Raw genomic sequence first — 12,048 nt, 5'->3', positions numbered from 1 at the left:
TAGTTCATTTATCTATAACTAACATTATTCAACAATGTTTTTAAGTTATTTTAATAAAAACTAAAATTTTTCTTAGTTTATTTTGTAAATGATTGGCAGCACCGTGTGGTGAGAGAGCAATCAGCTGACACGATTCTACGGAAGTTATCCAAAATCCCACGATAAAATCTACGATACTACGGAACGGAGAACTCACTTACATGGAGGCTTTTACAGGGAAACTTTTGTTGGTTTAACTTTGCGAATTCTCTTCTGGAGCAAACCGTCGGGTTCACGCACGCAACTCCGTTGATTGCAATTGTTTTCGTGTCTACAGCCAGCAACAACATTGAGAAGAACGAGAACACACGTTATATTCTTATATATTATATTCTCCTTATATTCTCTCTTCCACAAGCTACGAGGTCAATGAACAAAATTGCCTTGTTTGAACGGGGGTCTTATTAAATTTGCCTAATATCAAAAAAAAAAAAAAAAAAAAAAACGTTGGTAGCATTGAACATATTGAGCTAGTGGCGACTCTTGCTCGATAACTTTTTATGACTTTCACATGCAAATCATTCGTCAAACGAGCAGAGTATCGGCGAATCGAAAACGCCTGTTTCGAATATCAGTAAAAGAGTATTGGCAGCATTGAATATAAACTCGGCAAAGTACAACTAGTACTGAAAAACCTTAATAGCCGGTCAGAGGTTAATCAAATAATCAATTCTGAATTCGCCAAAAAATTTACATGAAATTCTGTCATATAATTATCATTTTCATAAAATTACTACTTCTCACACGAGTATTTTATTCGCTTGCCCTTCAACATCATAGAAAATCTTTCCTAAGGAGGGAATATTTGTTTAATTTCTGAATTTGAGTTTTAATATAAGATCTATTTCGACCTCTAGGCATTGTTATGAGTAATATAATTAAAATAATTTTTATTCAGTACCCAAAAACTAAAATGGTTTGTTATAGGGGCAAATGGTTATGTATTAAATTATTGATTTTATCCATATACTCACTTTCCGCTTCAAATTAATAAAAAGACGCATTTTTTTAATAACTATTTTATTGCCTACAAAATCTCTTAAAAATACTATTTTTGTTTTGTTCTTTACGAATTCTATTTAAGAGTATATTGAAGGTTCTGTACATTTTTGGATTGATTGCATAAATACGAATAACAATGAATTAAGAAAACAATCAAAATTATAGATGTGATAACTGACAAAATAAACAGGAGATAATTTAGAGTAAAAAAGTTTGCTGTTATGAAAAGGAATAATATTTACAATATGATATTTGAATGGAAATTATATCTCCAATTTAGAAAACAAAAAAAAAAAAAAACGCAACAATTATCTGAATATAAAAAATTGGGAAAAATTGAATATTTTAGTAAAAAACTATGCTTTGCCGTAAGATAATGCAATTAAATAAAGAAGATAGTTTGTATTCACTTATATATGTAATTGTACATATGATTTTGATTTGCATATGCTTCAAAGTAACTAAAATTTATGTGTACATGATAATGATAGGCAAAATATTGTCACATAACCGGCCAATTTACTTCTTTTTATTTTGAATACCGTTAACGAGACAAACAGAAGTCAGTTATTTTGTACGATATTCGTTACAATAAGAATTCCATGCATAGAATTTCGTTCAAAGTCCGATGCGTTGATGAGTTTTGGCAATTGTTGTGTTAACAATCAAATAATTTCCAATATAAAAAAATGTATTTATGTGTGGTTTACAAATATGAATCTATGCATGTACGAATATAATGTACATATGTATATATATGCAATATGTATGATAAAATAAGTTAATATCTGTAAAACAAATAACAAATAAGGATGTAAACGTATACATATATAATTGGCTATCAACGAAAAATTTAAAAAATTTCGAAAATAAAAATCAACCCGAAAATGAAGTAAAACTACATTTCATATGCAAGTTTTTATGGACGTGTAAATGTATATGGATATTTTGTATGTATGCATGTGTGCGTGTAATATTTCGGCCCAAATATCGTACTTCCGCTTTATTTTCACAGTGCAGGATATTTCAATTCGAAAATGTCTGCCTACATGAAAAAAGTTTCGTTTTTAAATGCCGCTCTGCTTTTAAAAATATTTCATTTGAAACTTGTTTGCGGTTGATTTTAGGTGATTAAAAACAGTTGTTTTTTTTTTTGTTTACAACTTAACGCCTCCAAGTAGGTTCGCAAGTCGCTCAATGCTTATGACGCCGACACGGTACTGCCCATTGGCTGGGGTGCGCGAGGACGAATCATCATAGTGGCCTTCTTTAGTGTGTAGTCCCATCCGCGCCAACGGAACCAGACGATACCTTGTCGTGCTGTCAAATCTTGTGGATCATGTAAGTATAGACCATTTAGACCACGACCGCAAGACTTCCACCACCAACCGCCCTACAAGTTATATAGAAAACGTTTTAAAATTTTCATTTAAATCAAGGAAGATATATTCACCTTCAGCATACTAGCACAATTCAGTGAGCTACGATCGTTGTCCCTATTGTAGGTTGAGAAGGGACTATTGTTCGAACCGTACCAAGGATCATTTAGTGAATCGCCAGCGTTACCCTCATAACCATCGATTTCCAATTTATAGTAATCAGCTTCAGAGTGAATTTTAAAGTGCGAATATTGTGCATATCTTAAACAAATTTAAAGTATTTTTTTTTAATTGCATACAACCGTTATAAGATAAGATACGATACGATAAGAACATTCACAAATACCTCTTATTGCCTTCAAAGTCTTCTAACTCAACGCGAAGCGCATAATCCTCATTATTCGTTAGCATATAAATATTCTCATTACCGAGCCAGAATTCCTTGGCGGGATCGCCGAATCCATTTTTATAGTCAGCCCAATCACGATTGAAGTTTTCGCGTGGCTCACCAAAATCGTCTCGTCTTTGTATGACCTAAAATTGAAAAGTGAAGGCAAGGTGTTGACATCTTTTCATGTTTGAATTGACAATGCTCAAGCAGATTTTACCGTCCAGCCACCATCAGATACTTCTTGCTCGCAAAAGACCTTCAAGAACCAATAGGTGGTACCACGAATTTGCAAGTAGAACACACCCGATTGCCTCATGCCAGCGTTAAGGAGATCCACGCAAGAGAACCCCTAAAAATAGTTGCAAGTTAAAACAATATTACTAGAAAACACATTATTTTAACCAAAGTTTGCAATATAATTCCATATATAATGATAACATGAAATTCCAAACATAAAAAAATCATATATGTTGTATTATCTCCGTGATACCGAGCTAGTTTTTTCTGTTATAACAGTTATTCAATGTAAAATAGGAATCGGTTATGGTCACATACGCAAATTAGCGTTCAATTGAGAAATAACGTAGAAAAGCGTACAAATTTGTCATCACTGAATCTCATTCAAATAAAAAAATCACTGATTTCATCCACTTTTGTGCCATCTGGCAGCACCAACGTCAATTGCCAATTTTTGCTTATCAGCGGTATTTTGGTATTTGTTTGGAAAATTTATGCGAATGCATACATTGCAAAACTAGTTGGAGGAAAAGTCGTGTGATGTTGTGGTTCAATTTTCTACTGCTATCAATATTATCACTAGTCGGTTTTGTTTACTCAATCGACGAAAGGCGGATAGTCGATGCTGAAAAAACCTTGGTTTGGGGGCCCGGATTGAAGCCGGATGAAGTTGTCTTACCAGCGCGTTACTTCTTCATACACGCTGTGGACAAAACAGGCCGCAAGTGCGTTACATATTTGCATAATTAGTGAAAGTTGACACCTAAATTTGTATAAAAAATGTTTGGAATTTTTGCAGATTTGAGCAGTCACCTCCTCAGGACTTTCAAGTATCTGTGAAAGGCAATTCGCCGCATGGTAAATGCCGCTCGAATGTGAATTTTATCGATCGTGGCGATGGTTCTTCGATTGTGCGATACACCATAGCTGACTGGTGTGATCAAGTCGAGCTGGAAGTGCGCTATAATGGTTCTCATGTGGCGCAATCACCATATGTCATATATAACAAAGTGTACTCGGAACGGTGTTACTGTCCGCAAGAATTAAATCTTTGGATGTTGCACAATAGTTGTCCTGCACCATTAAGTGACAAACAAATCGTTTGGGACTTACACTCATTTAAACGTGTAAACTTTAGCGCTATACGCGAGAACTTACTGCGACGATACAATCAACCCGAGAGTGTATCGCTGTGTCATTATGTGGTGAAGCAGCAACAAGTATGGCGTCAATGCTATGGCAAGTACACTGGATTCAAAATGTTCATGGACGCTACATTATTGGCATTGGGACGTGTTGTCATGTTGCCGGATATGGAATTCTATTTAAATTTGGGCGATTGGCCGCTGTCGAAGAAGGGTGGCCAACAACGTACCTCTGGCCCCTATCCTATATTTTCATGGTGTGGCAGTGACGATTCATATGATATAGTGCTGCCGACATACGATATAACTGAGTCCACTTTAGAGAATATGGGACGTGTTACGTTAGATATGTTGTCTGTGCAAAAAAGCGAATTTCTTTGGGATATTAAAGAGAATAAGGCATTTTGGCGTGGCAGAGATTCGCGGCGTGAGAGACTCGAACTGATAGAGTTGGCGCGCAAACACCCAGACTTGATTAATGCATCACTGACAAATTTCTTTTTCTTCCGTAACGAGGAGGACGTTTATGGACCTAAAGTGCCGCATATATCATTTTTAGAATTCTTTCGGGTAAGTATATGTAATAAATAAAGCAAAATGACTTACAATACTTTTGTTTTTGCATTCTACAGTACAAATATCAATTGAATGTGGATGGCGTGGTTGCCGCCTATCGTTTTCCTTATTTGTTGGCTAGTGATTCGTTGGTATTCAAGCAAGATTCTGGCTTCTACGAACACTTCTACAGCAGACTGACGCCTTTCAAGCAATATGTGCCATTCAAGCGTGATTTAAGCGATTTGATTGAACGCTTACAGTGGGCTAAAGAAAATGATGATCGTGCGCGTGAGATCGTGGCCGAATCGCGTAAATTTGTAGAACAAAATCTTATGCCACAAAACATTTATTGTTATCACATGGCATTGTTCAAGGTAAGTAAATCCTATTTTTGTTTTGATATCAACAACAATATAATAAGCAAGTAGAGTCAGATTTTACGAAGCGTTTAAAATAGTCTCAGAGACTTTTCCTCTAGGTTGATTTTTCTCTCGCCGTTTAATAATTTATTTCTTATGTATAATATAAATATATTATTTAATGAATTATAATCTGTAAGCAAGAAATAATTGCTTAAGTCAACTCTAAAAATATTTTTTTAATTTTGTTTTCACCTAATTCTCTTTTTACGGGAATTTTTTGGGTTAATTAGGTGTATTTCATAAGGCTTTTAAAATATTTATTATGTTGAAAGAAGAAAAGCCGAAAATCTGAGAAACAGAGAAAATGTATAGCCTTTATGAGAATATACAATAATATAGGGAGTTCAAAAACATAGAATTTGTAATATTTTTTTACAATCAGTACATTAATTAAAAAAATAACTTTTGTCATCTAACTCATTTAGGAATGGAGCACCCGTCTTGTCTCGCCCATTACCGTGTTGCCTGGCATGGAGAAGGTCGACCAAGTCTACACCTGCTCTTGCAAAGAGCCGCCTTATCCTAGAGATGAACTTTAAACACTCACTAAAGTGCACGTCTGCGGTCTTCGCACACATTTATTTTCCTTATTTTGAATTTTTTCAGCGTTAAAATTCTCATTTTTCATTTTTACTTTCTCACTTTTTATTTTTGCACTCATTTATTTCTATGTATTGGTTGTGGGTTTTCAAACTGCATCCCCGCGATAGTCCTGCTTTTCGTTTTTCACCGTCTGCAAGTAGTACTCAATGCATGAATAGAAATCTCACATCACAATCTTTAGCTTTTAAGTTAAACGTAGAGGAACTCATTGTATAGGAGCTTGAAAAAGTTTGACTATTCAATGCTAAAAAATAGAAAATGTACTGGATTTTTAAGTTGCTTATAAAGTAAATAATTTCAAGGCGGAATGTTTCCTGATCGTTAGTCCAGCAGCACCGGTAAATAACGAGGAGTGTCAGTGCGCGTGTCCGGGTTCTTAGAGGAACGCCTTATGCTGCTAAACTCGTAAACTAGTTAAATATCGGAAATCTATTAAATTTTCGTAAAACTGCCTATCCGCAAGTATTAGAAGTGTTCAATGTCTCTTAATTTAATGGAATTCACAGCATAGTTAAAATTCAAGTTGCTTAAATGTATTTTTATCCTTTTTTTATATATAATATCAATGAGTATAAATGCATGTCTACGCCTGCCTTGCACAATTAATGTATTTAAATCCGCGTCGTGTATTATCATTCGATTTTCGGTTATAGGAACTGAATTTTGAACAAATAAATATACATGCAAACGTATTTGTATTGCCATTTTTACACATTTTATACTTTTTTAAGAAAGTTTTTTTACGAGTATAAAACTTAAAGCATTCCAAGTTGTACTTAAATTTTGTTTAGTTTAAAAAAATATATGTATATGCAAATGAAATGTATTAGCAAAATTTTATATTGTCTTGAGTGTACTCAAAAAGTTGAACAAAAATTATAAAAAAAAATTAAATGTATGTATGTGTCTGTGCAATATAGAAAATACTGTTTTCGTGATTATTCAAATTCACCTTTATGTCCTTCAGCGTGAGTATGTCGGTGGAAAATGTCGAATTCACCACAGCAGGCTTATTCTTGACGCTGGGAAAGATAATGCCGCCTTTACGTGATAGTGGCTTTGCCGAGGTTGATGTTGTTGTGGCTGCCGATGAGACCGCTGCTAACATAGCCGCCGATGAAGCGCCTCCATTTGCAGCCATTTGCGCCGTAAATGATGACGTAGTAGGTTGACTGGCTGATGCTAATGACGGGCTGGGTGTTGTTGTCGCGAATGTGGTATATGCGCTCAGTGAAGCGGCTACTGTAGGGGGTGGCACAGTTGAGGTGCCTGTTGCGCTTGTAGTGATTGGTGTGGTGGGCATATTCGTTTCGGGATACTCATCAATGACGGAGTAACTGTCAGTAAACAAATGAGAATAATTCGAATTTATTTATACCTTAAACAAATATACAAGTAATAATATATACAAGGTGGCGCAAAATTAATCATCTAATTTTGGTTTTGCGTAACTTCCATTTTAATAAATCAAAAAAATGAGTTTGAGTGTTTGTAAATATACTGCAATTATTCAGTTCACAAGTACCAAATATGATGTACGTGCGATGCCATTTGCAAAAAATATAAATCTTCCGACAGTGTGATTAATTTTGTGCCACCTTGTATCATGCTAAGGTCAGTTTTTCAGTACTACTCTGACTGTGGTGAATTTTTAAACTAACTTTAAGACTGCAAAATTGGGCGTTTAAATTTAGTGTAACGGGAAAACATAACCAAACGAGCACTGAAAAACTGGTTCCTCATAATTGAATACTTACCGATTGGGATCATATTCGACAAGTCGATCGATAGTGGGATCCATTAGCAGCTCAGCTGGTACTGGTCGTTGCGCCAATAGTTGCACATCATCTTCCTGTTTCTTCAAACGTTTCTCAACCATATCCAAATTGTTGATGATTTGATTCGTTTTCGCCTTCAGATCGTGATGGATCTCGCCAATAGCACGCTCCTGCCGTTGTGTCTGCGTCAGTAAGGCATCCGATTTGGGTAGCAAATCGTTAATGACCGATGACTTTGTGCCCACAACAACGTCCCATACTTCGTCCATTTTCTCCGAAACCGATACCATTGGTCGTATCTGTTTTACGAGCGCATCGATTTTACTCGACTTTATAATTGGTAGTGCCGTTGTAGTGGCATTCAATGCATTCAATTGTTCCTGATGATCCACAACGGCTTCGTGTATGTCACCCACCATACGCAACATATGGCCCACATTCTCCGACACAATATTGATGTGAAATTGTAGCTTCTTGTCAATATTGTCGGTAGTGTCGCGTAATTCATTTAATTCCGTAGACACATGATTCATTACTTCGGCATTCATAGCCTTCGTTATCTCAACAACATTCATGCTGATCGGTTTCTTCTCGCTCGCCTCCGCATTAATGTCGTCAACTTGTAGAAAATTATTATCGATTTGTGTTTTGAGCACTTCAAGCTTGGTATCGATATCGCTAACCTTTTGATCCAGCAGCAGTAGGCGATTATCTAGATGCTCTGCAGTGGCCATATTGGCTATGCGTGCCGAGCGCCCGCCACTACCGCTGCCATCATTGGACGAGGCGTGTATATCGTTGGTGATTTTATTGTCCAGTGTGCGAAGTTTGGAGATGACGGCGTCGGTTTTGAGTAAATTGTCCGCCACACGATTATCCAGTGCTTCCATACGCTTCACCATATGTTCGACAGATTTGTCGAGGCTGTCGATGCGCTTCAGCTTGCCCTCGAGGGTTGAGATTATTACCTCGAAGATGTTGAGAAGCTGTTGTTCTCTGCAAGTAGACAGGCAAAGAAAATAAATAAATTTGTTTTAGTGAAAGTTCGTTATGCGGTAATTGTTGCAAATGTTGCTTTTGTAATAGTAATCAACCTTACTACCGAAATGCGGAGCTCGGTGGGAAGGATGCAATAAATTTTTTTGTGATTTTCTTTGAGGTGTTCCTAGTGTTTTATTCTAAGATTCTAAATATTCCAAATTATTCGTCAATAAGAACGTCATACTATTTGTTTTATAGATTTAGAAGTAGATTTGTAGAGATTATCGATTTACAACCTTTGAACCTCGGTTCGTATTCAACAATGCGAGCACTGTTAACCACCGAACAACAGCCAAAAGTGGGAAGCTTAACCTCACGGACTACAACAATACTAAAGGGTCCTTCTAAAGCGACGCCAAGATGCCAGTAGTGAATAATTGCTAGACGGAATGAATTTGAATTTGCCTTGTATTAAATTTTGCGCTAAAAATTGATTAAACGGTGCGAGAACGTTGGAAGACTGTTTCGGTAATGATACTCTAAAGAAAACACCCATTAACGAGTGGCATGACTGCTTCAGAAGAGATCGTGAGTCCATCGAGGATGACGTACGCAGTGGCAAGCCCTTGACATCGAAAACTGGTAAAAGCATCAATAAACTGAAAGAAAAGTCGGCCAATAAACGCAAATTAACCATCAGAGAGCTGTCAGAGTACTTGAGTATTGTTTATGGATCCGTTAAAGACATTGTAGTTAACGATTTGGGTTTTCACAGTGTTGTCCCAAGAACCTGAATTTTATGATTTCTAAGGCCGAACATTCATCATTGTTACTGGAGACGAGACGTTATGAGTACGATACGCAATCCAGGCATTAGGCGAGTAAGTAAAAAAAGCGATGCTCACGGGTTTTATGATTTACAACGGTATTGTAAACCACGAATTTTTACGTGAAACAATTAAATCAAATGAAGGATATTTTGGGGAAACAACTTGTGAATTTTGCATCAAGAAAGAAACGAATACCCTTCAACAGCCATCGAATTCATCCAATATGGCTTCCTGCGATTGTTTTCTGTTTAATCGAGTCAAAAAACACTACGGCGACGGTAATGGAAAAATCGGAGCCTCTGATGGCTATACCGAAAATAGAGTTTCAGAAATGTTTCGATAGTTGGATCAAACACTGGCATAAATGCGTTGCAAATAATGGGGAGCATCTTGAAGGCGATAATATCAATTTTGAGGAATAAACTTGTGAATAATCTTTGCTTTCCCGGTAGAAGCGACTGACGGCATTCCAAAAGATTCTGTTCAAAAAATAATGATCAAGATCTAGCGTCTGCGTCCTGCTACTTTTTTTAAGATAAGCTTATAATTGATATTGCGGCGAAGGTGTCAAGCATTAGGGACCTCACTTCTTTAGAACTCTTCTTCTATTTAGACCGTCAAGTAGCGATCAAGACCTTTTGGGGTGGTAATGGCCCGCTCAAATTGTGTTCAAGAACGGCGAAGATTCCTAAAAGACTATGCGACAGCAGCGTTAATCTGTACTGGGTGTCAGGAGTTAGAGTTGTTTCGGGGAAATTAGAAAGCAGACTTTGAAGAGGCAGAGGAAAGTCCGTAGAAAACATTGAACACAAGCATACAAAATCCGCTGTGTTTCCTGTTTTTCCTGTTTTCGCAAGTTGAATGATAGAGCAGCTCCCAGATTAGGCTAGGTTGCGTTTGCGGTGATTGTCACTCATCTTGAGGGTTAAGATTAGCCCGTTTATGCTTGGAGTTATCCCATTGACAACTTTCTAGGGTTCGTGTGGAATAATTATTTTCAAAACAGAAATTTCGGAAGATTTTTGAGAAGTTCCGAGAGCCCAAATCTGAAATCCATCCAAACTAAAAAATTATTAACTTGCCATATCTGCGAAACCGTTGGTTTTCCGACCTGAGTTAATGCAGACTTTTTAGCTTCTTTTGGTCCATCCTAAAATTTTACATTCTTTTTTGAACACCCTGTATACCTATGTACTATATGTGTGAACCTACGCATATGAAATTGCGTACTCCAGTAATGACTGCTATTAATATTCCATTGAAAATAAAGTACCACAATAAATTTCCACACAGAAAATTGCCATTCGAGTTTGTAATATATTTTGTAATTAACATTCCCCAATTACTATACGCCCAAATATCTTGCGGCAAGCTCCGTAATTAGTGCGTGCGTAGCTGATGCCTGAAGCGGCGTTGGCAAAATTTTAGTTTAAATGGTCCACACTAACATTTTAGTCGGCCAATAGGCTCAGCAGTTAAGTGACTATTCTAAACTTTGTTTGCTTGCTCTGGGCAGTATGTGACTCTTATTATTTTTTATAGCATTTAATTATTGGTTCTTTGTTGCCAATTGGAAATCTTTACAAATTGCTAGTGAAAGGCATTTTGTGACGTGTTTTGGCGACACACAAAAACTGTTTCAGTTTTAGCACAAATATTTACATTTTCTTGTCATTTACAATTTTTGAAAGTGTTTTAGAGTTTTAAAATAAAATGATTTTATGACTTTCGATTTATTTATGTAATGTTAGAGAAATAGGTTGATAAGGTAAGCTTGGACAATATATATAATTTATTCTAATAGCCATTAAATGCTCAGAATCCAACAGCATCCCTTCGAAGTTAGTTATCGTGCAATGTGGGATATCCCTAAATGAGCGGGCCCCGCTTTGTATTATGGATGCAGTAGGGGTTTCCGTTCACCGTTGCACTCATGGCACCGTATTGTATTGCGGATGGGATAGTAAAGGAAAGGTATCAAATTGTTTGAAGTACATTCTGTTTCCAATGCTGGAATTATTAAATTATAACGACTTTATTGTCTATGCCGACCGACTATCAGATGAATTTCGGATATTGCTTGTGAAGCTGTATTATAAAAATCTGGCTAAATGTCGCTGAAAAAAATCTTTCTTCATCGCCAATTTATAAGTTCAGTCATCAGCATTATAAAGTTAAATAGACGGGTTACCTATCCAACAATTTCTGCCGAAGCGAACGAGTAAAAAGTGAAGAGCGAAACTATTTACAAAAATACTCTCTAGGATACAAAATTACAAAGTTTAGTTCAGTTTGAAACGAAACATATAAAGATACAGGTTTTTGAGACAAAAAGGGGTGTTTCGTGCGCTCATTACCATAAGTACACTTAATTTATCAATATTTATTGTATTTTCGTCAAGGTAGCTTCCAAGTTAGGACACATATTCAAACGCTTCCTGCAATCTTCAAACCACTTTTCATAGTCCAAATTTGAAGTCACAATTGTCACATTCGTAGGAGAAGGAAAACGTCACAAGGAATACGAACCTTCCGGAAGATATTAATTTTGCTTTTCGTCAAGGAGTCGCGCATAAACAGAGCTGTGTTAGTCCGTTAGGAGTGAGTTAATGTTGGTTGAGATGCGACGTTTTGATTTTTCGCTCAAGAAATGAATTTTACTATCGATCAAAATAAAGATTTT

General features: G+C 36.4%; 2 protein-coding genes across 2 annotated transcripts; one reads left to right on the top strand and one right to left on the bottom strand.

Moving 5' to 3' along the window:
- Positions 1-1,884: 1,884 nt before the first annotated feature.
- Positions 1,885-8,546, bottom strand: LOC129244491 (uncharacterized). Its single transcript, XM_054882136.1, has 6 exons — positions 7,534-8,546; positions 6,729-7,113; positions 3,029-3,160; positions 2,767-2,954; positions 2,495-2,681; positions 1,885-2,434 (listed from the first exon to the last, which is right to left on the bottom strand). Exons 1-6 carry the CDS (start codon positions 8,454-8,456, stop codon positions 2,243-2,245), a joined length of 2,007 nt encoding a protein of 668 aa, XP_054738111.1. The 5' UTR covers positions 8,457-8,546; the 3' UTR covers positions 1,885-2,242.
- On the top strand, positions 3,487-6,592 carry LOC129244489 (protein O-glucosyltransferase 2-like). Its single transcript, XM_054882135.1, has 4 exons — positions 3,487-3,773; positions 3,848-4,763; positions 4,826-5,125; positions 5,599-6,592. The coding sequence occupies exons 1-4, from the start codon at positions 3,589-3,591 to the stop codon at positions 5,710-5,712; spliced, it is 1,515 nt and encodes a 504-aa protein (XP_054738110.1). The 5' UTR covers positions 3,487-3,588; the 3' UTR covers positions 5,713-6,592.
- Positions 8,547-12,048: the final 3,502 nt, after the last annotated feature.

The sequence above is a fragment of the Anastrepha obliqua genome, chromosome 4 (genome assembly GCF_027943255.1).
Source record: "Anastrepha obliqua isolate idAnaObli1 chromosome 4, idAnaObli1_1.0, whole genome shotgun sequence".
NCBI classification, from domain to species: domain Eukaryota; kingdom Metazoa; phylum Arthropoda; class Insecta; order Diptera; family Tephritidae; genus Anastrepha; species Anastrepha obliqua.
The sequence above is the reverse complement of the archived record's forward strand: the minus strand, read 5'-3'. Positions and strand labels throughout refer to the sequence as shown.